A 27,919-nucleotide genomic window follows, 5' to 3' on the forward strand; every position below is an offset into this window, starting at 1 on the left:
CCACAACATCCTGTTAGCTGCTTTTAGCAAATTCAGCAGCTGAATCAGAGAATTCAAAATCACCCAAATGCTACAGCTGCTGGAATAACACTGGATTAATCGTCCTGTCCTACTTTACTAGGTTTGGTCGTTCGTGTGTGATTGAGTGTGTTGGCATGATCTGTTAGGACCACAAAGTGTACGTTTTTATAAAGATGAATTCTACAATTAAAGCAAACATTAATTAATTTGATGTATTTAAAAATAAATGCAGTAAATCCCAAATAATTTTATTATACAGAGCATTATAAGCCCATGAATAAAACTTTCAAATTAAAAAGGGAACTATGAAAAGATCAGTCAACTTGGGCATAAATTAAATGTTTTAATTAATTAATAAAAATCCAATTTCATACTCTATTTAGAAAAAATGAATTTTTAAATAAATAATTCAGGATAACATTAAATAAGGATAATTTTTTTAATAATCATTTACACCCCGCCCTTCTTTCTCTTGTTTCGTAGTCTGTTTATTCAAAGTTTCATTAATTATTTGTAAATGAATTTAGACCCAGTACTGCATAATTTAATTGTGCAGATAGAAGTCTAAAAATACCATGTTTTGTGGTGTTGGTAACAATAACAGCTGTGTCTTTAGTGGGATGATGATTAATAAAATGATTAGAGCGTGCCTGTAAAGTTTCATTCTGTTTTAATTTCTAGTGAAGTGCTTGTTTATAGTTTAAAAAGACTGAATATTTCCAGCTGCAGGTTCAGCTCCAAACTGAAAAATGTTCCAACAATATAAAACAGGTTTTCTTAAAGGCACATACTCATAGAAGTTTGCATTTCTTTAGTTAGATGATAGAAAAGCACCATGAAATCTGACCGTTCCCATTTCAACTAACCAGAGAACTGCTGCAGTAAAAGCATGTGGTAGGTTACTGCAGATAAGTAGGTTTGAGGCCTGTGGTTGTTTCACAGCTGCTTTTTCTTTTTGTTCTTTATAGTGTTTTATCATCACTGTGTTGTCTATAACTTTAACTCAATATAGTAATGATTTTTTAACCCTGAAAATGAAGACAAATCCTTCACTTTGCAAGTCTGGACCGACCTCACTACAGCGGGTGACCTCATCAAATCAAGATTCACTGAGGAAATCCTCCTGATGTTGGCTCAGAAGAGACACGTGAGTGAGCTGGACCCGTTCAGAGGTTTTTGTGTCAAGTCCTTACAGATGTCACTCTGGAATTATTTAGTCTTTGTTTACGGGTGGGGTCTGTCCTGTGACGAGGCTGATGTGGTTCCTTAACAGAAGAAGAAACAATGTTTTTCGGAAGTTTTTAATTCTTGTAAACGTATTTTAATTTTGGATAATTTCTTCAATATTAATTTGCCAGTTTTTTTTCTCTAAATATTAAACGCTCCCATGGTTCAGTTTTACCTTACTATTGTTTTTATTGCGTTTTATTTACCTGAGAACTTAATTCACCTTTATAGCAAAGTTTCCATATGATTTCCAACTTTGGAAAGCACTTTACAGTTTTATGTAATTTTAAATAAGCTAATAGTAAACTAAAATTAAACACAGGTATATTTTTAGGTCTTTTACTTTATACTTTGTGGTTGATTTTGCTCTGGAATTATTTTACCATTTTATTATTATTTATTAATTATTTATTAATTAATTATTATTTTATTTTAATGTTTTTCAGAAGTTTTTAATTCTTGTAAACGTATTTTAATTTTAATTTGCCAGTTTTTTTTTCTCTAAATATTAAACGCTCCCATGGTTCAGTTTTACCTTACTATTGCTTTTATTGCGTTTTATTTACCTGAGAACTTAATTCACCTTTATAGCTAATTTTCCATATGGTAAATGGTCTGTATTTATATAGCGCTTTACTAGTCCCTAAGGACCCCAAAGCACTTTACATATCCAGTCATCCACCCATTCACACACTGGTGATGGCAGCTACATTGTAACCACAACCACCCAGAGGCGAGGCTGCCGGACACTGGCGCCACCGGGCCCTCTGACCACCACCAGTAGGCAACAGTGAAGTGTCTTGCCCAAGGACACAACGAGAGACTGTCCAAGCCTGAGCTCGAACCGGCAACCTTCCGGTTACAAGACGATATGATTTCCAACTTTCGAAAGCACTTTACAGTTTTATGTAATTTTAAATAAGCTAATATTAAACTAAAATTAAACACAGGTCTATTTTTTAGGTCTTTTACTTCAATTGTAATCTGTTCATTTAGAATTTAATACTTTGTGGTTGATTTTGCTCTGGAATTATTTTACCACGTCACAGACCAAACAAAGTAGTGGGAATATTTCCATCTGCATGTGTCCTGTAAGAGCCGTGCTCAGATTTATGTCAAAAACTGTTTTCAGCAGCTGAGCCAAGCATCTTCCCATCAGGAAACGGCTTCTGTTGTGCTCGTCTTCTTCTCCCTACCTGCATGGCCAGGTCAGAGGTCAAAGGCCTCACTTCTGCACCCCATGCTATTCAGCATTATTGTGGCTACTATTTCACACACAGAGACACAGAGGAGGCCAGAGGAGAACATTCCACAACAGCAAAGGCCGGGGCGGTTTGAACATCCTGAGGAAACAACACTCACTTCCTGTCAAATTAAGCCAAGCCGATGACTGCTTGGTGTGATAACCGTCGTCACTGCCTTACCAATGAGCGGCTGAGCTAAAGCACCACGTTAATGTCAGCGCTCCCGCCTCCCAGATCCTGACCAGCCACACGACCACACCAGCAGCCAGCTTTGTCACAAGCTTGTTAACCTCCAGGACAGCCAGCAGCGTTCCTAAGACAGCATGGGCCTCCCACAACGGCTCATCCTCACCCTCCTGTCCATCTGTGAGAATACTCACTTTTTTATTTTATCTAGGATTTGAGGATACAGTTGATGATTGTCTCTAACTTTGTGGTTTAAATTCTTTATTTCTTCCAAGCCCTATACTCAGCAACCATGGTGAACACACAGCAGGGTGAGTACCATTTAAGCTAAATGAGAGATGTGAGTCCATGCTTAGACTTGATCTGCAGGAAACACAAGAGCTGAACTGGCTCTCAGAAAGAGCCTGTTTTCATTGAGCTTATTGTTGACTTTCCATTTACTGGGTTGGCGTCAATCATCTATCTTCCACTAAGACTGTGGAAACAGTCTGAGTTGTTATCAGAGCTTTCTGGTCTCTGCCATGGTGGAAAAGTTGCGACACAAAGCGTTGGGAACATGTTGGCGAGCGTTGTCACACACCTCCCTGTACTCTGAAGTTGGTTTGTGATGGAAGGCATGAGTCACTTTGGATCAGCTGTGCAGCTGTACAGATTCACATCTGACGCAAGGCGTGTGTTATCAGCAGGTCCAAACTGGGAGTAAAACCCAGATTTAAGTGGCTTTGTGGATGTGTTTGATGTATTTTTCTGAATTAGGTGTAGTTTTTGTAGTTGTTGGGAATTTTGGGTCATTTCTTAGGTGTGTTTGTGGAAAAGTTCTGGGCAAAAAAGCTGAACCTCGAATTTTGATGAAACAGAGGCAGCATAATGTCCTCGTGAGTGGATATCAGGCCCGCGTAGAGCAAAATTTAGTATTTTGGTCTAAATAACCCAAAATGTGACGTCCACATATGTGGACGCCAGGTCCTAGGAGGTTAAAGATCAGGAGAGGTAAATAATTTAACAAGACAATAGCCAAGACACACTACACTCTTAAATGAATAATGATGATGATGATGATGATAATAATAATAATAATAGGATATACAATTGTTTTAGCCGTACAGTAAAGTACTGAGATAAAAGGTTTTTTTTTTTTAATTTAAAGAACATTTTTAGCTAATTTCACACACAGCTGGGTGTACAGATGAGACACATTGTAGGAAATAAATACATACAGTACTAATAAAAACATAATAAACAATAAACACAATAATAAATACATCTTATAATGTGCAGTTTTTTTAAATACATCTCAGTATTTTCATCTCCAGATTTACATGTACACAGTATTTTGCACTTTCCAGTGAAAAAAGCTCATTTAGGAGCTTCTGGCTGTGTGTCTGTTTTCCTACACGCAAAGGGAGAAAAACAGTTTTTACATCATTTTGCATTTTATGTCTTTTAATGTTTCTGCAATGATAATTTCGCCTCAATATTCACAAAGCCATTCAATCCATTTTCAAATGTACTGCTTGCCATACGGCACATTATGTTTTTATGTTTTATACAAAATAAATCAGCTGAAGGGTTCTTTTTTTTTTTTGCTCTCCTCTTCTAATATTTTTCAATACTCATATTCAAATACTTTGATTACTCAATTATTCTTTTATCCTTTTACTCATGTTGTCCTGCGCCCAAAAGCCTTATAACTTAGAAACTGTGAATCTTAAAAGTGTGGTATGTATTGTCAACATGTAGAAAGTACCATATACAGATTTATAATATAAATATATAGATTTAAAATATCATGTCACATTTGACCTCTGCCCTCTCCTTCAAAGGCAATAAACTGGTCTTTAGGTCAAAGTGATAATAATGCTATACAGAGAGATTTAAAAGTATGTCTCCATTATTTGTATTGACAACATATACAATATATAATATTATATTTAAATTATATTTATATTCTAAATATCGCCTCTTATCCTCAGCTAGACCTGATTCCTCCTCTTTAAGGTCAAATAACCTTTCATTAAAAGTCCTTTATCTTTAAAACTTTGCTTAAAATGTTGTTGCCTTTGTTTCCATTGGCAACATTTAGGAAATGATACCGGTGTTTTAAATATCACATTATAGTTTGGATCCAATTATGTCACGTTTGATCTCAGATCTCCCACCTGCCTTTCTTTCAAGCTGACCCCAAAATGTGTTATATCTTCAATTTAGGTTCTTCCTTCCCACTGAACAGGTACGACATCATAGACGCGAAAACTGTTGTTTTGAACCAGACTATTTAAATAAAACTGAATTACAATTTTTAGATATTTTGTGGATTAAAACATACAGTATCTTTATTTTCTATGTAGTAAAATATAAGAAAAAATAGTACTGCAGGATGTTATATCCAGCTCGACATGTCAGTATTGTGACTCACTATCTGTATGGAGCACCAGCAGCAAATCTCTGCCCTGCATGCATGCTTTTTTCTCATCACCAGCTCTGCCAGTCCTGTTGAATGATGCTGGGCATGCTTCAGATTCATCACACCCTGAAATGGTGAAAGGTCCCCCGAGTAGCTGTTTGTCTAACAAAGTGCTTTTCCTGCCTTCTCAGGGTTTGTTTACTTCCTCTAAACAACACACACTGAGTCACAGCAGCAGCCTGTTGTCTCTAATACTTGACCATATGGTGATCTAGTGGGGAGACTTCAACATACCTGTGCAGATGCTTTTTGTTTCTCATTACCTGCAGAAAAAACCCCTCACAGTTGTTAATTTAAAAGTATTTTCCTCTCCGGTTGCAGATGAGACTAGAATGCAAAGTGTTGTCCCTAAAGATTTATGAACATGAACACCTGTGTCCTGAGAATGACTCATTAGTTTTTACCTGTGAAACATAACTGAGTCGTGGCTTTGGGACTAACTCCGGTGATTATCAAAGCTTTCCCATGCTGCCGTGTAAACGATGGCAGATGTAATTAAACCAGAAAAAAAGGGTCTGAGAATTAAAAAGCATCACTGAAGGAAAACTGTGATTACACACACAAAATTAAACAAAAAAAAAAGAAAATGAGTGATTCACAAGGACAGAAATAAAAGAAGCAAATACAAAAATGCACACGTACGATCCTGTAGTGTTTATAAAGTGATTCTTATCAGTTTTGTGAGTAAAAAATGGGGAGGAGGAGTCACCTACCTTTGTTTTTTCACCCAAGAATTTTACACTCATACAATATGAATTGTTTGTATTTTGCATTGTCTCTTGTATGAGTCTCACATCCAGCCAGGTCATAGCTATCAGTATGATGGCATTCCACAGAAAAACATCAGCTTCCTGAGCACCAAACTCAATACTGTGACAGCTGTTAAAGATGTTTTTGTTGTAGTTGTTGAAAATATGTAACCAAAATGACCTCTAGGGAGTGCCATTTTAAATAGGAAGTGATTAAACTGTGACTCAGAAGCTGGACAAAGAGGCTTAAAGGTTTGTCATTCTTGTTTGTAAAATTTAAAGCAAATGAAACCAGAAGCAGAGTTTGATTTTTTGCAGCTCATCCCGGACGAGCCCCCAACTTATCACTGCTCGGTTCTTAGGCTGTGGCATGAAAGTAAAGGACGCAGTGATGAATGATGAACTTGTGAATCATGATAGATTAAATCAACCAAGAAGACAAATAGACTGACTCATTTCCTTTTTCTTCCCTGGAACAAGTGGACTAAATGTTCTGGCTACCTCAGCCAAGTGTTGCCATGGTGCCTTCAGGGACACCTAAGTATAATCCTAACCCTGATGAAGCCCATTAGCTGAAATACATGTGCTACAAATGTTTCTGGAGCTTCACCCTCCACCTGAATTGTTTCAGTTTAATATGAACCCATTTGTAAAAAATCAAGCACCTACTGCACAGAAGCCCTGGGGAGAGGATTGTTTTGCTTCAACTATTTTCTTCAACATTAGTCAGTTGTGTTGTGATTAAAATGTGAGATGTTACTAACACAGACCTGTCATTATTCCCCCAAAGTCAACGTTTATGTCTCACAGCTTCACTGCATGTCTAACAAACACAAACTCATGATCAGTGTTTAGTTTGTTATCACAGAAAACTAACAAATATTCATGTTTCGGAAGCTCCTGTGAGCTTTTTTATAAAAAAAACTAAGATGCAGTTGTTCGATGCAGTGGAATATACAATTTATCTATCATATAAGGAGGAATCCTGAGTTAATATTGTTCATATCAATGCTAATTCAGGATTTTCAAAATATTTTCAAAGAATGATAAATTCTGGACCTTTTACTGTTTCTTCTATATGATCATAATTGCTGTTTATTAGCTGTACTTCTCTCATTTTTGTAAAAATGGCAAAGCAAGCTGAGTATCTTTGGTTAAAGCTTAATATTTCTCCTGTAAATTTCAGCTCCTTTTAGAAAAAATTGCTCCTTTTCTAAAAAACAAATACATAATCAAACGTTTTGTTTTCACAGGGAGTTCTAAACACTAACAATCTCTCACTCCTGAGTCAAAACAAACATAACGGCGTATAACTGCGTAACGCAAAGCAAGAAATCCACCAAGCATATCTATACTATGATGTGCTTGGGATAGATACATTGAGGAAAAACATAAATATTGTAAAACTAAATAGTAGTGAACTGTAACATAACGTTCTTCATAAAGTAATATGTAGAATTTACTTAATTAAAGTCAATTCAATTCAGAGTTTCTTATAGTAGAACAAACTGTCTGAAGCCTGAGTTTTGGCTCATACTCTAAGCTCATTATCTGGAACTTTGGTGTTTAATATGAGCTTACATCACAACATATATGTGACAGAAAATAAGAAGAGTGGACTGCATCGTACACTTCAACATGGCTGAACTCTCAAAGGAGTAAAATTAATATAAAAATGGTTTGAGGTTAAAAGTTTTAGGCTGAGGATAAATGGTTGGATAAATGAGTTCTAATTGATTTTGTTAAATCTCGTTTCATAGAATTCAAAATTCAAAGTGTCGAGCTAATCACTGAGCCCAGGAATGATGTGACTGCGGGGACCAATGTGACTCTGAGATGCCATGCCACAGTGAGCACGAGTACTGGCAAGGGGCTGATTCGTGAGTACACCATATTGAAGAATGACAAGATAGTGTACACCAAGACCATTGGCTCCTCTGAGGACTTCGTGTACCAGCTGCACAATGCCAGAGTCTTCAGCACAGGCTTGTATCAGTGCAAGCTAGACATCCAAGGCGACACCAAGTTGAGCAAAGCGCAAAGACTCAACGTACAAGGTGGGTTTGTTTTCATGCAAAGCTGCAGTATTAAGGGTTCAAGTTCAGGTCCATTTGAATGTGATCATATTCAGATTATGACCGAGTTTTTGAATTCATAAGGATGTACTTATGAATTTATGAAAGAAATAGATGTTGTTGGGAAAGCAGTTGAGATCTCAGAGTTTAGTTTTTACACATTTTGCATTTTCTTTCTGTTTTATGACACTTGCTTGCAATATTCTCCCTACACACTGGTCAGCCGTGGGAAGTTCACATCAAGCTCAGAACTATGCGCCAACAGCCCTGACATCATCTTAAATTATACATATATATATGTGCTTTTAGTGTGGAGAGCAGAAGCCTGAAGCCGCAGTTATTGGGGACCTATTGGTCATTGTTTACAAGAAATGTGACGTCCATTTATGCTGGTACTTAAAGCTTTAAAAACTGACCCACTCGTGCAGGGGTGTCGGACTCCAGGCCTCGAGGGCCGGTGTCCTGCAGGTTTTAGATCTCACCCTGGGTCAACACACCTGAATAAAATAATTAGCTAATTACCAGGCCTCTGGAGAACTTCAAGACATGTTGAGGAGGTCATTTAGCCATTTAAATCAGCTGTGTTGGATCAAGGACACATCTAAAACCTGCAGGACACCGGCCCTCGAGGCCTGGAGTTCGACACATGTGCACTAGTGCCTTTCCATCTGGTGGACCGTACCAGCAGTCCTGCACAACAGCTTACAATAATTGTCAGGTGGCTGTGAAGGTTCTCAGTCATCCAGGTCATTGTAGTCAAAGGAGCTTGCAAAGAAAAGCGTCTGGACTTCTTTAAGTTGCTTGAAGACGTTTCACCTCTCATCCGAGGTGACCTTAGAACTGAAGAAGCTTCTCGGATGAGAGGTGAAACGTCTTCAAGCAACTTTGCAAGACAATAATTGTCAGGTGCACAACAGTCCAAAAGCACAAGTTAAGACATTGTTAGTGACATCACTGCTGGGGTAATTCTGTCCATCTCTGACATCTCTGTTATATTATTGGTCACAATACAGCAAAACTATCTCCATAAAGACACTAACCTCAAATATGACACCGGAGAAGTTACCTAATCAGTACACCCACCAAGGGAAAGCACCCAAAATCTTGGAGAAGAAATCCTCAAAATTGGCCAGACTGAGGTGGAAGAATTCTCTTAACAGGTAGAGATCTCCAACAGAATCGCAGCCAGGGACGGGCAGCCATCTGCTGCGATTGGCTGGAAAAGAGAAGAAAGGAGAGGATAGAGAGAAAAGCACAAAACAAGATCAGATTATGATCAAAAATCATTTTAACCTTCGTGTGACACTGTGGATGTGTTTGAATGCAATACCAAGTACATGTGGGAGAAACATAAACATGTCTGTTTATGTTTCCAGGACTCTCGCAGCCAGTTCTCCATCTTAAGATGAACGTTGTTAATGAAGGGGAGGAGGTACGAGCCACCTGTATAGCTCCGGGTGAGATAGGGAGCTTCATCTTCTTCTTCTTCGATAATGATGAACAGATAAGCAGGGTGGAAGGACTCTCCAACCAAGCAAAGACCACTTTCAGGTTAAGCAGTGCTGGCATCCACAAAATTCACTGCTCCTACAAGATCCGCACAGCTGAGGACACCTTCCCTTCAACAAAAAGCAACAACGTCACTGTTTCAGTCAAAGGTCAGTAGCATTTTGAAACTGTGCTGCTTTTTCAAAGCACTGGTCTCACCTCAGTGCTTCATTTATTTTGTCTCCACAGAGCTTTCTATTACACCAGCACTGAAGATTTCCCCTAACTCCACAATCTATGAAGGAGACCACCTCAACATCTCGTGTAGTGCCCAAAACTTTCACTCCAGCTCTGAAGGTTACAAGCTATTCCTGAGCCAGGGCACCAAGCTTCTCAGGACTGGCAACTCTACAATAAACCACAACATGGTTGCAGCACCAAAGGCCTCTGAAGCGCTTACATTTGACTGCAGAGTGGAAGTGAGAAATGTGGAGAAATACACTGAGAAGAAGATTTCAGTGTTTGGTAAGTGGACACAGGAAAGATGACCTCTGTAAACAGTTATCTGAAGCTTATTTTTTTCGGATGGCTGTAGGACCACTGGTTCATGGACTCAATATTTTGAATAATAATGTATACTTTATTGATCTGCATTTAACCCATTCACTCAGTGAATGAGTAATTCATTCATTCACTGAGTGTGCTTGTATTACCGTCCCTACACACTGCAGTACCTTGCTCAGTACTCAGGGTAGAGTTTTAAACCCCCTACCTTCCAATCATGGGGCCACCACCTTACCTACTGAGCTATCCCTACCCCCTAATGAAGCCCTAATGTTAGTGCTTTGGCTGTGCAATTAATGCAACTTTGTATCCATTTGGTATTTCAGTAATAATAATATGCACTTTAGCACACTAATGGTCTTTTAAAATAGTTTAAGCATTTTTTGTGTTACTGCATTAATGTTTGCAAAAATGTATCCATCTAGACGCTGACTTGGTGTGTTCTGTAAACCTATCCACAGAGCTCTTCTCAGTGCCCAGTCTCACCATGTCTCCCACTGAAGTCTTTCAAGGGGAAATTATGACATTGACCTGCAACAGTGATCGTATTGCCTCTCAAAAAATCAACAGGGAGGATTTGGACTACACTCTTTATCCATCTAAAAACTTACCAAGCTCTGGTAAACCTGGAGTATTTAATGTGAAGGCCCTGCAGAATGATTTCAACTACACCTGCACAGCTGAAGCCAAAGGCATCAAGAAAGATAGCAAAACCCTGATGATTCGTCCTAAAGGTGAGTTTTCTTTATCTCTGTTTGGGTCCAGGGTATAGTGCACACTGATGCCCTTCTGGTCCTTCAGTGCATAAATGTGTCAATAAATAGCTTCATCTCTAAATGCACTGATGTGTCCATGTGGCACAGGCAGTGTAGTAGATTGTCCCTCGTCTTCACGTAGCCTTGCGTGATGTGTGCAGAGACAATGTGTGAGTCCTGGTAAATGTGCTCTAATGGTTCATCAGACTAAAAAATTGTTATGTCAATGCAGTCAAGTCCATTTTACATACAAGTCATGATAGGACTGCTTCTACATTGGTGCTGGCCCAGCTCTTGTGTTACAGTTATCAGTTATCACCTGAATTAAAAGAAATCCAATTTCAGTGAAAAACAAACAAAACAAAAGCTACTAGTTGCTTAAATAAATAAACAAATAAAAATAATAAAGTGCATCGCCAATTTAATAGACTACGCTTATTCCCATGGCATCAGATACTTTTGTCAAATCACTGCCTGACACTCGTAGTTTAGACAGATCAGTTACTCCTAAATCATCACATAAGGACAATGTTAAGGACCATTTAAATGCACAGGGAAAGCAATGTGTGAGGTACTAAACTAAGCCTTTTGTTAAACCTAATGCCTGAACCTAACCAGTAAGTTCAACATAAAACTCCCAAACAGGACATGAGCTGCGTTCTCCAAGCTGGCAAACCTGTGACCCGCCACCATCACCCAGGATGGGTGTTTTCACATTACTCCATCAAGGCAATAATGACAAAGGATCATTTGGATTTGGAGATAGTAGCACCATCTGATAGGAAATAGGTGATACCCTTGGTAGACATGTGCTACACTAGAGTTTTGTCAAGTTTTAGTTTGTGTAGCTGATATAGAGTAATAATAATAATGGAATAATAATAATGGTAACACTGGAAACTAGAACCAAGAATCTTGGCTACGAAATTTGACTTGAAAATAAAATATAAAATATACTTCAGGGGGAAAAAATCAGAGAAATCTGAAATGTAAAAATTGTCAGGAAATGTTTGCTGTGTATCATTTTTTCAAACATCAAAAATGAATCATAGAGTTTACTGTGATTGATTGAAATTCAGCTTTTTGTCTTCAGCTAACCGTAGCAGTTAGTGGAGGCGGCTGGCCCACGATTTTGTATTTATTTCACTGTGAATAACCAGATGCATCAAAATCTCCTTATTTTGCTGTTTTTACCAATTTAACCACACTGACAGTAACTAAAATTCAATTTAAATTTTAAGCAATAAAAACTACCAGTGTGTAAATCAGCAAACCCATTCTGAGACATGAAAATTAACCAAAAACATTAATTAAAAATTATTGTTTTATTGCAGTCATAGCTCTTAATAAAAGCTGATAAAAAATTCTTCCTTTCTTAGTATTATTACAACATCGTCGTATCCAGTTTGATAGCTGGAGTTGGGCCCAGTTATCAAACAGGCTGCTAGTCCAACAAAAAAAAAAACAACCATTCAGGTTCACAAAATTAAAAATCACCTTTTAATCAGCAAGAAGACTTTCATTAAATTGTGAATAATTTATGTTTCTACACTATGACACAAATAGCCACTATTTAAACCTTCAGCAGCAACTTTTGTTTTACTTTTTCAGTTCATAAAGTCTGTGCTCTGTTCCTCCTCTGTAGTTCACGTCTCTGCTCTAAAGATTTCAATTGAGGACAAGGTGATCCTGAAAAAGAGCTTCACCATCTTGTGTCAGTCGAATGGCAGCCTGCCGATAAACTACACCCTGTTTAAGAATAACGTCCAAGTGGGCACAAAAGTCATCCGAGAGCGAAATCGACAAGCTGTCTTTATGGATGTCATCAAAGAGCCTGGTGAAATACAGTACAGGTGTGAGGCGAAGAATAGTCTCCATTCCAACAAAACTGGCTCCAGTCAACACCTCAGCGTGAATGTCATCGGTAAACATTTAAGCCTAACTGATTTTTTTGTTCATTTCTTTACATTTTTTTTAAATAAAAGATGGGAGATGAGAATATATAGAACATTTGGGATAAAGGGTGGAAACCAACAGAAAGAGCTAGCCTGGCTCTGTCCAGTGGCATCTTTAAAGGGAATTTTGCCCTATGTAAAATATCACTTTGACCACCAGGTGGCAGTGTTTTAAAAGTGGGCACATTAAGATTTGGATTTATTCGATTTTTAAATGCAATGCAAATTTAAATTTCAAAATTTAAATGCAATTTTTAAATGCATGCTGTGGAAGAGTTCGGGTCTTAGGAGGTTAAAGGGAATTTTGTCCTCTGTAAAATATCACTTTGACCACCAGGTGGCAGTGTTTTAAAAGTGGGCACATTAACATTTGGATTTATTCGATTTTTAAATGCAATGCAAATTTAAATTTCAAAATTTAAATGCAATTTTTAAATGCATGCTGTGGAAGAGTTCGGGTCTTAGGAGGTTAAAGGGAATTTTGTCCTCTGTAAAATATCACTTTGACCACCAGGTGGCAGTGTTTTAAAAGTGGACACATTAAGATGTTTTTGGATTCATTCGATTTTTAACTTTTAGCGTTTATCTTTAATTCCACCTCTATTTCCTCGAGAAGCTTTGCTTTTGCTGGGGTGACATTGTAAATAAGAACTTATTGTTAATGATTTGTCTGGTTAATTGAAGCTTGCATTTACTCACTGCAACACCTTTAGGCATTAAGTGGTATAACATGAAAGGACCACCCAACCCTAACTCTATTGTGTGTTTGAAGAGATAGTGTGTATCTCTTCAAATCAGTACACACACAGTTTGAACTTGCATTCTGTTCAAACTTTTAGTTACATTTACAACAAGAAACGGTGTTCTTCCTGTTAACTCTACACAAAAACCGCTGTAAACACTGTAAGCTTAAGTTCTTGTTTTAAAGCCAAAGTAAAACTTTACAATGCTGCCTAATCTCACCTCTTTGCTTCCATGTTTTGTTCTCCCAGTGCCTTTGAGCCAAATGACTCTGGCCGTCATCCCTTCTTCACTAGAACTCTCAGAGGGAGAAGAACTCCATTTCATATGTAGTGTTAATGGCACAGGGCCAGTCACCTTTAAGTGGTACCGAACCGGCAGTGTAGTACCGTTGCAAACCAACACCACCACAGAGACCTACTCAATCTTGGAGATAAAACCAGTCTCCAAAAATGACAGTGACGAGTACTACTGTGAGGCTTCCAACGGCGCCAACAAGGTCAGAAGTGAGAACGTAAATGTACAAGGTGAGACTGAGCTCAGCAGGCATCACCCTGCTCTTATTGGTCATACAGTATTTTATTTCAATGTCAGAAACAGCCCCAAACCACGACCTTTTCTTCAGTCTAGCCAAGTCTTAAGTCAAATTTATTTTGCATTGCAATACCACAAGTAGCCAGTAGGACAGAAAGGCAGCTAAGGTGGATGGATTCACTTTAACTTTAGCGAGTTAGTTTAGCACATGTTCTGTCCCAGACAGTGTTGGGGAGTAACGGAATACATGTACCGGCGTTACATATTTAAAATACAAAATATGAGTAACTGTATTTACCATTTACTAGAGGTGGGAATCACCATACATCCCACGATACGATGTTATTGCAATTTTTTCAGATTCTGTACATAAAGGTAAACTTTATCAATATTCATTTTATCTAATATCAAAGTCTCACACTCAGTCTTTCTCTCATTTCAGTTTTATTGTTGACAAACTGAACGGTTTGTATTACAGTCTAGTCCAACTTAACTGAACGCAACCATCTGGTACAATTATAGCTATTCTGAACTATGCAGTTTATGAAATCTATGCAGCCCCTTCAGCAACTGAAGAATTTGAAAGTAAATTAAAACAAAATATAATTTTACATTAAATAAAAAAAGTTTTAAACTTAATTAAAATAAAACATGTCTTAAATTAAAATAAGTAAACTGTCATGTTTATTGCTGCCATAAAAAAAGTTAAACACATTTGGACAGTGAAGGAATGTCAGGATTCTTGCTCAGAAAAAGGATCAACATGCTCTGAAGTCAGAGCACAAAAACCTTTTTTGTAACAAAATATCGATTTCTGCTGTCCCTGTATCGATACATTATTAGCAAACAAAATATCACCATACTACACAGTATCGATTTTTTCCCCCACCCCTACCATTTACAAAGGTGGTATTCAGAATACAGTTACTTTGTTGAAATAAAGGGATTACACAGCGGTCTTTTCCTGTTTCATATGTTAGGCTGTCTCCTCTCTATTTTTGGTAATTCCACGCCGGTGGAAAGAAAACACGCAATAACAGATTCTAGTGCCTGAGTCCAATCTCGGGGCCCATGTCACCTCTACTTGCGGCCCATATAATGACGTAATGAAATATTTTTTTAAATTATTGCTCAAAAAATTATTTAATATGAAGGCAATAGGCAGAGTGTTACAGGCATAGCCCTAAAGAATGTAGCCTCATGGGCAGTGTATCAAGACTTAACTGTACACCGTGTTCGTGTTTTCCTCCAAAAACAATAAGTTCTGTTGGAGCAGCTTTTCAACGCCTCTCTCTGTTTCTCGCTAGCAAAGTTGACCCAAACAACAAAGTAAAGCTAGTTTTTGGTTATGAGCCCGACATGGAACATGAAGCATTAGCCAGAGGTCCCTTTACTACGGTTCGGAGCTGCGGACCTGATTTATATACGCGCAGAATAGTTTTCTACACGAGATGGCTGCAAAAAGTGCAGCCTTACCTAATGTCCACCTACTGTTACACATCTATATTAAGATCTAGTTGGTATTGGTAAAAGTAATAAATCACACAGCAATAGTACATTCATGTAGATGTAAAAAGCTTGATAATATATTAAGTAATCCAAAGTATTCAGAATACGTTATAAAATAGATTTTGGGGCATGTATTCTGTAATCTGTAGTGGAATAAATTTTAAAAGTAACCTTCACAACACTGGTCCCGGATATTAAGTCAGATTTAATATAGGTCTAAAGTTAAACCATAACCACTTTTTTGCCGCTTGCTTATTCACAACAGATCGCCACAGCAGGTAGCGCCGATGGTTAGCTTGATTTGGCAAAGTTTTTATACTAATGTCATTCCAAGCATTTGCAATAAAGCGTAGTTTTAATAGTTCTTAAGGTTAGTGAGTTGCTGAATTTTGACTTGATGATAGTAAAAGATGTCTCCAGATCTGCAGATGGATATTTCAGACTGCACACACTGACTTTCCTGCACATTTCCATCTCCTGTAATGCTTAGAAAGAGGAACGGTTTAAACGTGGAAGGTTTCCAAACAAATATCTTAGCACCTTCTTCTCCTTTATAAGCTGCTGTTTTTTCCCTTTTATGTTCTTTTGTGTTACTGACTTCACCTCCCATCTGTGTCTCTCTACAGTACTCATGGCACCGTGGAAAAAAGGGTTGATTGTCGTGGCCTGTCTGCTGCTGCTGCTGTTAGTTCTGCTCTTGGTGGCGAGCATGCTGAACATCAAATCTAAGAGAGGTAGAGAGACTTACAGTCCTCCATCAACTCAGGCCTCTGTTGTCTATGTATGACAGCCAACCTTCCTTCGCCTTTTTCCCCTCTGCTCCCCTCACTTGTCCTCTCTTATTGTAGATAGAAGAGAAGCAGCTGCTGAACTGTCGGTGTGAGTTATCATGAATACTTGCTTCCTCTGAATGTGACAGATATTGCAGATGTTAGTTTTATTCGCTCATGGCTCGGGTCCTGTAGTAGTGTTTGGTGTCTCTAAAGAACTATACTGGTTGTTGTGCATGTTAGTGTGGTTAAAATAACACAAACATCATGTGTTACAAAGTTTAAAGGAGATCTTTTGTTTGTCTGAAGCAATCTTCTTCAACTCCTCCTTCTTAAATTCAACTGTCTTCTGATTGGCTGCCCCTTGAAAATGAAGATTTAAACAGCAGGTGGGTGTGGCTTCTGTGCTCACACCCACAGCATTGAACCTGAAAATTACCTGGACAGAGACTGACCTTACTATTTGAAAATCTGGCTGTGTTTCACATGAACATCAATAATGATATTGATGAGGATAATGAGGAAGAGTGTAATAGACAGAGATGGCCTAACGCGTTACTGTAATCCAATTACTTTTTTCAAGTAACGAGTAAAGTAAGGGATTACTATTGCAAAAACGGTAATTAGATTACCGTTGCTGTCCCTTAGGAACGCTGCGTTACTGCGTTACTAAAACCGTAATTTTTTTTGCGAGAATGTCTCATGACAGTGACGTAAGCGAGTGCGAAGTTCGTGACAACAGCTGTGTGCAGATCAACAATGGATCATATATCGAGTGCGGGAGAGAGTATGAGTGTGCAGCGTTTAAAGCGTGGAAGTACTGACCTTACTTTGAGTTTGATTCCATAAGAAGTGACAAAAACATTAGTGTCCGTGTGCGTGGGAAGAAAACTTATTTTTACAGCGAAAAAAACCCTAAACTTCCAAACAAGCACCGAGTAGCTACGACGTAATGGGAAACTCACAGAGAAACTGCCGTATCCTTCCACTGACCGCTGTGGCACACCTGCACCAGGGTAAACCTCCGCCTACCCCACTCCTGCTTTACAGGTGAAAATAGAGCAACAGGACCGCTAGTCTTTGACTTTATTTATTTTCTGCTGTGTTTTACTTGCATCTATTTGAAAGACTGAGTGTAAACACATATATATATATATATATATATATATATATATATATATATATATATATATATATATATATATATATATATATATTATGTGCTGGAATGTGCAGAAAATAGGTTTAAATATTAAACAAATTTCTTCCAGTCAGAGAATGTTGCATATAATTAAATTTTTTGCTTGATGCATAAAGTTAAAAGATTAAAACTAATAAAACAAGTTTTAAAAAGAGACTTTTCCATTTGATTACATTTTATATGATGGATTATGCAGAAAAAGTAGAATTGGGCTGAAAGATCTATCGCTTTATCACCTATTCAGGTTGTAAATCGTGTTTTTAAAAAGTAACTAAGTAACTAAGTAATTAATTACTTTTAAAAACAAGTAATCAGTAAAGTAACGGGATTACTTATTTGAGGAAGTAATCAGTAATTAGTTACTGATTACTTTTTTCAAGTAACTTGACCAACACTGGTAATAGATTGCCTTTAATGTCCAAGAATATCCTTATCTCTGAATAGTACCCTTCCTACATCGGCTGTAATAAGCCATCATACAAACGTCTAATACAGAACGTGCTTTATTATTCTGGTCTATGTTTAAAAGAAATCACAAATACACTAACTGTTAATTAAAAAACACCAATACTATAAACCCTGGTAGAAAATGAATGAAACTACGAGCTTAAACAATCACAGCACATATCCTGCGCTGTGTTTTGGGGGGTTTTTTTTTAGCCAGTTATCCAAAAAGGCAATCTTTTACTTTTATCTTTTATCTTTTACTCTTATTAAATCTGCTTATGGTTGATTTTTATAAACACAACATGTGCAGGCAAGAAGAAGGCTGTAAGCTAGAGAACAAATGACCACAACATGCAAAACCACCTCTATAGTTGTGTTTTTATGTATGTTGCTATGGTGATTAGTGGAATTTGTTTGATTTCTTTTTGAATTCACTGCTGCCTGAACTAACTTTATTTTCACCATTTCTCAGAAAGCCTTCGAGCCCTAAATCAGATGACCCTTTAACAGTGAATCTAACCCACGACACAGACGTTTATAATGCAGCCACAGGTAGATTGGTTTTACTTTTCTCCTGTGTGTCACTAACTGGCCTCATTAGTCATTATGCTACCGTCCAATAATCCTTCCCCTCACTCGCACAATCGTAGCCTGCAGCATGTAACCCATACCCCCCAATGATCCATGTTCTACTATGCATGCACGGCTCCTGCAAAGGAGACCTGGTTACCTTTTGTTTGTGGTACAGTCTATGTTGCCCTTCTGTTCATGTTCGCATGTTTGAGTGTGTTGTCTGTCTTTGCTGTCACTGTTTTTAGTATTTTAGTTGGAAATGTTTGTTCTAAGCAGAGGCAGGAAATGTAGGATTTTGCTGCAGGAAGTCAACAGCCTTAGGTGCATGCTGGGTGATAGTGAAGTCACAGCGCAGGGCACTGATTGTCACACTTGTTGCAAACTGCTCAGAGCGCCCGTTATCATCTTCTTCCAGACGCAGTGTCTTTCTATGATGGCAAGGAGGGGAGAGTGACCAATGGGACGCGACATAGCGTGGCGTCGGTACCTGCTGACATCAGCAACAGGAGCAGCTACAGTATCCCAGCCACAGTGTAGAGACGCCCCAGCAGTGGGCGGAGGGACATTGATGCAATGTTTACTTACTCTGAAGGAAAAGGAAGTTCACAGAAAGACTTTTCAGGATGAATACGAGCAAAAGTAATCCTGTTAATAATGCTAATTTTTTAGGACATTATATACAGATATTTTCTCACTACAAAGGAGGCTATAAACCTACACTCACTGCTCCCTCTCCCCTCCTCCTGCCACCTAAATGGCCTCTGACTTTATACCAAACATTATCGTGTCTGGCTGTTTGTTTCTTTGCTCACTGTGTCTGTCTGCAGTTGCACGACTACAACTCTACTTTGCTCTACTTGTCTCAAGTGCATTTTTAAAATCGGGCTGATTTGTAAATACGCTTTATTATACTCACAGGAAACGTGTGTATATACTTTTGGTTGATCCCTTTTCTGACTGGAAGAGAGACTTGTAGAATAAATATAATGGTTTAATTTAGAGGTGTGTTGGTGCCCTTTATTCATTATACTTCTTTTTTCCTGCTCATCTGAGGATACATTTGTGTAAAAATGTCCAAGAATAATATTTATTATTATCATACATGCATAGTGTTTGGTTATCCTAAACCCAAGGCAAAAAAAAATCAACATTAATATCTCAGAAAGAATGTGTGCAACAGAGACTTCCTTGAAAAACTGAAACAATGGAGTCTGCAAGAGACTTCCTATGTTGGAGCAGAGCACGCTCACGGGGATCGTTGCTGATAAAAACCAGTGTTGGTGAGGAGGGTCGGAGCTTATTTTGTTTCAGCCCAGGCAAGTTTGAATGAGTGCAGTAGGTGGAGGAAATTAATCACACAAGCTTTGGTTTAGCAACTGGGAAGTTGTTTTTGCTTTTCAGCCGCTGCTGAATTAACAACCTATTGTTTACGAAGCAGTAAAGGATTTCTGTGTGTTCCAGATGAGAATCTAAAATCTGCTGCTTTTGTTACGGTTTCAATCTCCCCGGTGGGCCGAGCTGAGGGAGTGTGCCGCCAAAAGTTTATCTCATTATCTCCTCTGACCATGTGAAAACATGAAGGGAATCGGTTAAGATTTGGGGGAATGCATTTATTCTCATTCTTGACAAGACTTAGATGGGAAGGCTGGTAACTCAGGAGATCAAAAAGTACTGAATACTTCCCCAAAAAGACAGTGACAACCACACCTGTGGTTATGTAATGTAAGCATTTACTACTAGTTACCTATTAAGGTATGTTTTTTTTATTCTTACTGGTGCACATTTTTTGTAACTTTAATTTTGGCGGATGACTAATAACCTGTAATCAATTAAGCAGTCAATCAATCTGCCTGTCTTCTTTACAGTGAAGGTGGACAGAGCTGAAGTCAGCGTGTGGAGTAAACGGAAACCTGAAACAGGTGAGATGAGATACGAACATCATCACTGTTTAATGCTCTGACATGATTTCATTTAAAATCAGTTAAATTTAGAGAGAAAGTTCCCAGCTGACCCCCTCAGAAACAGCTTATTCTTTTTTAAATTAACTTCAGCAAATTTAATGAGCTGCCCTGGATTTACCCCTTTTGTCTCACTTTATGGCAGCTGTCCATTATGAAGACACATGGGTCGTGTCCAAATTCATGGGCTGCATCCTCCTGAGGACCCGGCCTTCGCGGTCTACGTGGGCCGGGTCCTCAGGAGGTCGGGTAGGCCGGAAGTAAACGGCTATGGAATTGGATGGTCTAGCCTTCTCGATCTACTCCTGCCCTTAATTCAGAGTATTTCCGGTTGTCAGCGTCATGGCACGAAAATCGAAAATGGACCCCGAAATATTTCTCAGTTTTTTGTGTTCAGCTGGTGGGGTGACAGACGTCACCGAAAACGTCGAAGCACTTTTGCAAATATGTCATATCTTGACAAACCGAGCAGATATTTGAAGTTTACACACCCACATTCTCGCCTGAAAATATGTTTAAAGTTTATTTTGTGGCCCAGAAAGATTAATAAGAGTAATTTTAAAACTTAGTAGCGGCCGCCATTGCCGGAAACTGGAGCTTGGCTGGGCCGCGCTATGAATTCTGGGATATGGTGGGCCAAGAAGGACACACCCAACCCATCCTTCAAATTTGGGGAAAAGGAGGACGCATTTGTCGGCTGCATTCGGAGGAGTCTACGAATTTGGACAGCCTTCGGCGCGTCGCTGTGACGTAATCAGTCTACAAATGCGGCCTCAGGAGGATGCAGCCCATGAATTTAGACACAACCATTGTGTGAAAATGATTTGGTTGCAGCTCTGAACAGAGCTTACATGTGTTTTTCAGCGTGGATATCCCACATTCTTCTGAAGCTATGAGGCCTGACACAATAACATGAATTAAAAAAATAAAAATCCAAATTTAAACCCACACCATTATACTTTGCATGGTTTCTCCAAAGCAGGGGTCTCGAACTCCAGGCCTGTCCTGCAGGTTTTAGATCGTGCCCTGGGTCAACACACCTGGATCAAATGATTAGTTCATTACTAGGCCTCTGGAGAACTTCAAGACATGTTGAGGAGGTAATTTAGACATTTGAATCAGCTGTTTTGGATCAAGGACACATGTAAACCCTACAGGACATCGGCCCTCGAGGCCTGGAGTTCGAGACCCCTGCTCTAAAGTGCAGAATTTATTCTAGAAAAAAAAATAAGAAGAAGGTGATCAGATGATCCTTCTACTAAAAATGTACCTCTTAAAGGAATTTAAGCCTTACAATGTAGGTTTTCCTGGTGTAGTTGGGAGTAGCTGGAATTGTGTAGCCATCCTCCAGATTTATACCACAGCTTTTTTCCAGCCTGGCTTCATAGCTATAGCATTGCAAGAATGAAAGTGAAATAGTTCAGTGTGTTAAAGATTTTTTTTATTGGTGCAGAAAGCGATGATGAGATCAGCGAGGTGTCCAACGAGCCCAACGTGGAGTACACGGAGGTGGTGCACGCCCGGTCAACAGATCCTGCCAGAGGTTAGCAGTGCATGAACACAGAAGGGAAATAATCCAGTATTTATTTTAAAAAATGAAACAACTGTGGGAGAAGACACAGACTTACAATACTTATAGAAACAAGGCCGGTCGTCAGGAATATTAGGAAGCTATTGTGTGCGATGTGAAGTGAAGAGGGGAAAGAGGGGGGAAATAAATACAATAACAAATAGAGAAAATAAGTAAATAATAAAGAAATGGCTTAATATATAATAATATGCAGCTTTACACAAAATGTTTTTTAAACCTTTTGTTGGTCTGTCCTTGTTCCTTTCTTTGCAGTTCCCCCAAACCTCCTGAACAAAGTCATTTTCACCACTTTATGCACTTCCTTTATAGTTGATAAGAGCAACCAACGCGTACTAGGAGGGGTCTAATTACCCATAATTAATACATCTTCAGGTTGCTGTGAATGCAGAGATAACCGCTGGGATTTCCACAATCATTGCAGACCTTATAAACAGGAAGGGTTTAACTAAACGCCAGAGTGATTTCTGCTGCTTCTTCTTCCTCGTGGTCTTGTGCTCAAGGTCCCATCGGACCTGAGATGGCAGTTGGAGTGTGACATAACCTGCCTATTTATAGATCACAGAGACAGTATCTGCTGAAGTTTGTCTTTTGATGCTCAGGCAGACTAATGTGTTTCTTTTTACTTTAACAGTTCCACTGAGAAAAGGCACAGACACAGTTTACAGTGAGCTCCAAAACTCTCCAAATGGTGAGTTTGATCTTTGAAGCAGCTCTCGTTATTTATTTTTGTAATTATTATTTTACTTTTTACTTTAGATTTGTTACCAAACCAATTTGCTTCAGCTTTTGAAACTGTTTTAGCATCTTTCAGCTCATTGTTTTAGTTTCCTAACCAGCTCAGATAAGCTGCTTTTGAAAGTGAATATGGAAAACTGGAAAAACTTATTTCATTAAAAAAAATTATTTGTTTAATTTGCCTCTATAATTATTTATAATTAAGTAGATGTTTATTCAAATTTGATGGATTTGTTCATTCTCAGTTCATTTTCAGTTTTTTGTTAGAAAGAACTCTCATTGTGAGACAGTCGATGTATTCTTAATAAAATGAAAAGGCATTTTATCCCACTAATATGTGCTTTTCTCTAAATGTTATCAGGCAGTAAGCTAAAATTTGAACAGCAATTTATTTATTTTTTATTTTCAGCATCTCACCATCCACAGATGAACCTCTCTCACACAACTTAATCTATGAGAAACTATTCAGAAAGTTAGTTTCACAATGGTTCTGCTCAGCAGTCTGATGTCTTCCTTAAGAGTTTGTTATATGGAGGGCTAAAACTGCCAACATCAAATAAATAATAGGCATATAAAGAATAATAAGCACATACTACAAAAAGAGTTGATATGCCAGAATATCCACTGTAAATAATAATTAATGTAAGAGTTAATTAATTTGAGATATTTACAATATTTTAGTTGCCTTTAAAAAATGGAGCCATCAAAAATTTAAAACATTTAAATATGTTCACTGTTTTATTGTCGCTCTCAGACTCTGATATAATATATAATTTTACTCTTCAGTTGATATCAGTTGACAGTCTCCTCTTTCTTTGTTCTGCTTGATTTTGTTGTTAGGGTTTTCCACAAAATTTGGGAAAAATACAAAAAATAGTTACAAAAACACAAAAATGTGAATAAATATATGTGGAAATTGTGGGATAAATAAATCCAGACATTCATTAAACATACATACAAATTAAAAAGAAAAATATCAGTATTGTAAAGACCTGCAGTTCTGGTCCTCTGAAGTATGGAAACCTCCCAGTGAAAGCCAGTGTTGTTCTGAGTCTATATAACTAGGCTTTGGTTATCAGCCTATTGATTGTTTAATCATATAAGCTTCTTATCTGGTTGTGCTGCTTCTGAGTGACAAATAATGAGATAATGCAGCTTTAAAACCTGCAGTCTGATTTTATCAGAGACACTTCAGATCTAACCAAATATCATTTTAAGATTAAAAACTTCCATTACTCATAGAAAGACGGCTTACCCCTTCCAGCTACACAACCATGACCATATCCTGTTACTACTGGCAGAGACTTCCTGTTATTAGAACAGCAGCCAGACGCTGCATGTCTCCAACAAGAAGTCCATCAGAGTCCTAATGTTTCCTGTCCAGCACTGATAAAAGACGATGAGAGAAGAATCTTTAAAAGAGAGAATGTGGTAGATATCGATTTGGATGACTGAGACTGAACTTATAGGCTGAAACAAAGGCTTTTGCAGAGGAAGAACGAATGAGTCAGCAAGGTCACCGAGGTCAACATGACAGCCAAATGACTAATGAATGACGCTGAGGTCAGCCAGTGACTGAGCAGTGTACACACCCAACCAATGCACATTTAACCACTGATACTATTTCCTGCAGGTGCTGCTGATCCCCCCGACTATGTGAGTAATTATCTGCACAGTCACACTCGTCTTCAGACGCCTTTGGTGGGATTGTTGGCAAGAGAGCAGACATTTCACTTTTTATTACTGCCTGTGACCTGTTTATACGCCCTTATATTAAGTATACAAATACCTGACATCCACCCATCCTTTGATTCTCTTATCCTTATCAAGGTTGTGATAGGCTGGAGCCTGTCCCAGTTATCATAGCAAGACAAATACAAGACATGTAACAGTAATCTCATGTTTTTTTTAGTGTTTTCAAAAGCAGAGACCATGTTTAATTTGATAACAGGAGTTCCTTCAGTCTTGTACATCACGTAATTTCCAGAAACATCCATTGTGTTTACTGTACTTTATATGCTCAGGAATATAAAAACATAGAAGTTTCTGGCACCTGCTTCCAAAGTGCACAGATGACATGATGAAGTCTGGAGACTTGTCATGTGTATAAGCTGAGGTGTTTTAGCTTGTCGCCTTCACCAGAATCATCACGAGGCGAAATCATTTTAAATAGATTTGCTAAGTCATTCATGGATCTGCCACTGAGTCTGGGTGGCCTTTGGGAGCCTTTGGAAGCAGACCTATCAACTTCAAGTGGTGCAAAACTTCAACAGCACGCTTCAGTTGCACTTCAACGATTTACGGAACAAAATGGTGCCACCCAGGTTTTCTATTGGACCCCTTTCCATGGCCTGAAGCCACATGACTGCTGTAGATGCCCAGCCCATCCTTAGATAAGGCAGTGGACGTATACGACTTGTTCTTTTCTATTTTTATGATGGCCCTGAAGCACTTCATTCAAACCATTACATACTTCTATAAAAGTGCTGCTGCTGAGTTTTAACCTCTTCACTTCCTCAGTATTACAGACGGATTAACGCATCCGTAATCTTCTTAAGATTGCATCTAAAATTGATGAGGTATTATGAGTTATAAATGCATTGAATGTATTCACTTCACAGTTACATTCAAGTGTTAAAAGCTTCAGTATTGCACACTGACCTGCAGTGTATGAGTTCATCACAATGGCAGGTACAGCTCGTCAGATGAATCCTGCATAAGCACCTGTGGAGTGATGATTAGTACTGGTGCTGTATATTTTTATGCATTAATGAATGATTCATGCTTTTATCTTGTTCTGGAAGTGACACAAGATGAGAAGCAGTATAAGTTTATCTTCATTTTATTGCACACTTGTATTTTTCTGCCAGTGGGTAAAATAGTCCCCACAGTTTTTTATAGTAACTCGTGTAATGTATCCTTCTGCTCTCGGTGACCCTCTGCAGGCCGATAATCCAGAGAGAGGGAAACGGCTGTCAAAGTTTCCAGACGAGAACAAAAGCATTTGGGCCGGGGCTTCCTTCCCTATCAGGCAGTCAGATCAGGCGCTGCGGTCCAGTCAAATTACCTTCAATCCCATCTCAGCCAACATACTGTCTCCCACTGAGCCCTAAACAGACCACTGATGGCCGCGCTATTTGTCCTTAAATGGTGCTCAAGGCGGTTAAACTGGGGAATTTGAAGAATAAACTGAGGATGTGACATCACTGTCTAAAAGTGGCTAATTTTTCATTGTTGTGTGTTCTGGGTAGCAGATTTGGTTTCTCAGGTCAGAATATTTGGTTGACAATTTGCAGTTTTTGCTTTTGGCATCTGTTATGATGCATAAAATCCACAGAAACATAAAACATAAAATCAGATTTGAAAGTATCATATATCTTATTTGCAACCACGATCAAATACTGCTTTGTGTTGTGTATTTAATAATCAGAATCTTTATTGTCTTTGCTTGTGTGTCTGCAGGGTTCGGTAGAATACGCTGAGCTCAACCGTGAACAATTTGAGATTAGTCAGTACGATCCACAGGTCCACAGCTACCAGGACCTCCCTGAGCCGGTGGACTAATAAGATCACAGCTGTCTCTGCAGTCTTCTCGTACTGCTGTGCTGTTTTTGTTGAGCTTTTTTTTTTGTTGTTTTTTTAATGAGCATGCACGAGTATGTAAATATCAGAAATATGTCTCTCTGTCACATACAAAGATACCAATGTGATGTAAAGGGAGTTCAGGTAAAATGAGGTTAACTCTAAAAGAAAAAGAAACACACAAATGCATTGCAGTTATGTGTACAGATGCTACTTTTTGTTGTTGCATCTGTTTGCTGTGTTCCCTCCTTTTTCTTATTTTACTTTTTCATTTTCAAAAATGAGAAAGTGGAATTTAAAACCAAAGATTTAAGTTGTTCATATTAAAAAACAAACAAACCCACTTTACAGTTTTAGCAACAACTGTGTAACAACTGTCATTATGGCACTGCGCCACTAGGGGGTGTCTTTACACTATTGTGGTAGTAGGGGAGACCCCTACACTGGACTGTCGCATGCTGCTCTCTTCTCACCTGATATCAGGAAGACCTTGTAACGGGCAGGTGCAGACATCTACCTGACCCCCAGACATGTATGGCCGGATTGTCTAGAGCCGTGGAGAACTTTCCGCTATCGACTTCTTACTGTTAATGCCAAATAAAAGCCCGGTGCCTACCTGCCTGACTGGACTTCCTTGCTGCACTCCCACTGGGCCTGCTAGCTGCTCCTCCCTCACCACACTGCTGTTACATCTTCAAACACTGTTACTCTTACATGTACAGTTTCAGTTCTTAAAAATTCATGCATGCATAATCATTAAAAGCAATGTATATATCCTTTTTCATTTTTCCTGTTTTTTCACTTAATCATTTTTAATTTCATGTTGATTTGTAATTTCCCACCATCAAAAAATATAGATTTTCAAAACAACATCCTCTATATTCTTTATTCTAAAGGTATGTTTTATATAAATATCCCGACCTTCTTACCTATCTTGAAATCTTAGGCATTTGGTCGTGGTTCAGGAGGTAGAGCGGGTCGCCTACTAATGAACTTGTCTGTGGTTTGATCTCTGGTTTCTTTTGCATGTCAGAGCATCCTCGGGCATGACACTGAACCCCTAGTTTCCCCTGATACACCGACTGAAGTGTGTGTGAATGTTAGATTAGGGGAGGAAATGGTTGTATGTAGGGCTGGGTATCGTCACTGATTTCTAGAATCGATTCAATTCCGATTCACAAGGTCCTGAATCAATTCGATCCACGATTCGATTTAATTCGATTTGATTCGATTCACTTCGATTTGAATCTGGGAAATTTTGACAGTCAGAAATATTATAATTCAGATCAGTACATTTACATATTTTTGTATCTATAAAAAGGAAGCTGACACATGCAAGACTTTATCAAAGGTGTGAGCATCACAGCAGATGCCTTTGTGTCAAAGTAGCTGAAGATAAAACACAGAAAAACATGAAGGTGATTTTCCTGTTCTGGGATTTTATAAAAATATTCTGCAGTACATCAAAAACGAAAGAAAACCATTAATCAACACATGAACATTACCTCTGAAGTTACAGCGTTTTGCATTTTGCATAATTTTAAAAAGTT

The 27,919-nt window shown here is 38.4% G+C and overlaps 1 protein-coding gene across 7 annotated transcripts; it reads left to right on the forward strand.

Moving 5' to 3' along the window:
* The first annotated feature begins 2,738 nt into the window (after nt 1–2,738).
* Nucleotides 2,739–27,148, forward strand: pecam1b (platelet and endothelial cell adhesion molecule 1b). 7 transcript variants are annotated; one of them, XM_087842149.1, is made up of 16 exons: nt 2,739–2,858; nt 2,954–2,989; nt 7,652–7,948; nt 9,343–9,624; nt 9,704–9,979; nt 10,480–10,752; nt 12,419–12,697; nt 13,721–13,996; nt 16,139–16,246; nt 16,361–16,391; nt 18,403–18,482; nt 20,369–20,422; nt 21,915–22,004; nt 22,684–22,740; nt 24,421–24,443; nt 26,250–27,148. In XM_087842149.1, exons 1-16 carry the CDS (start codon nt 2,816–2,818, stop codon nt 26,349–26,351), a joined length of 2,307 nt encoding a protein of 768 aa, XP_087698275.1. In that variant the 5' UTR covers nt 2,739–2,815; the 3' UTR covers nt 26,352–27,148. The 7 variants fall into 7 exon arrangements, with proteins under 7 accessions (XP_087698275.1, XP_087698273.1, XP_087698272.1 ...); XM_087842147.1 differs by lacking the exon at nt 26,250–27,148 and adding an exon at nt 25,733–26,175; XM_087842146.1 differs by lacking the exon at nt 26,250–27,148 and having other exon boundaries at nt 24,421–24,798.
* Nucleotides 27,149–27,919: the final 771 nt, after the last annotated feature.

This window comes from Neolamprologus brichardi, chromosome 6 (genome assembly GCF_056152115.1).
Source record: "Neolamprologus brichardi isolate AB-2024 chromosome 6, ASM5615211v1, whole genome shotgun sequence".
NCBI classification, from domain to species: Eukaryota; Metazoa; Chordata; class Actinopteri; order Cichliformes; family Cichlidae; genus Neolamprologus; species Neolamprologus brichardi.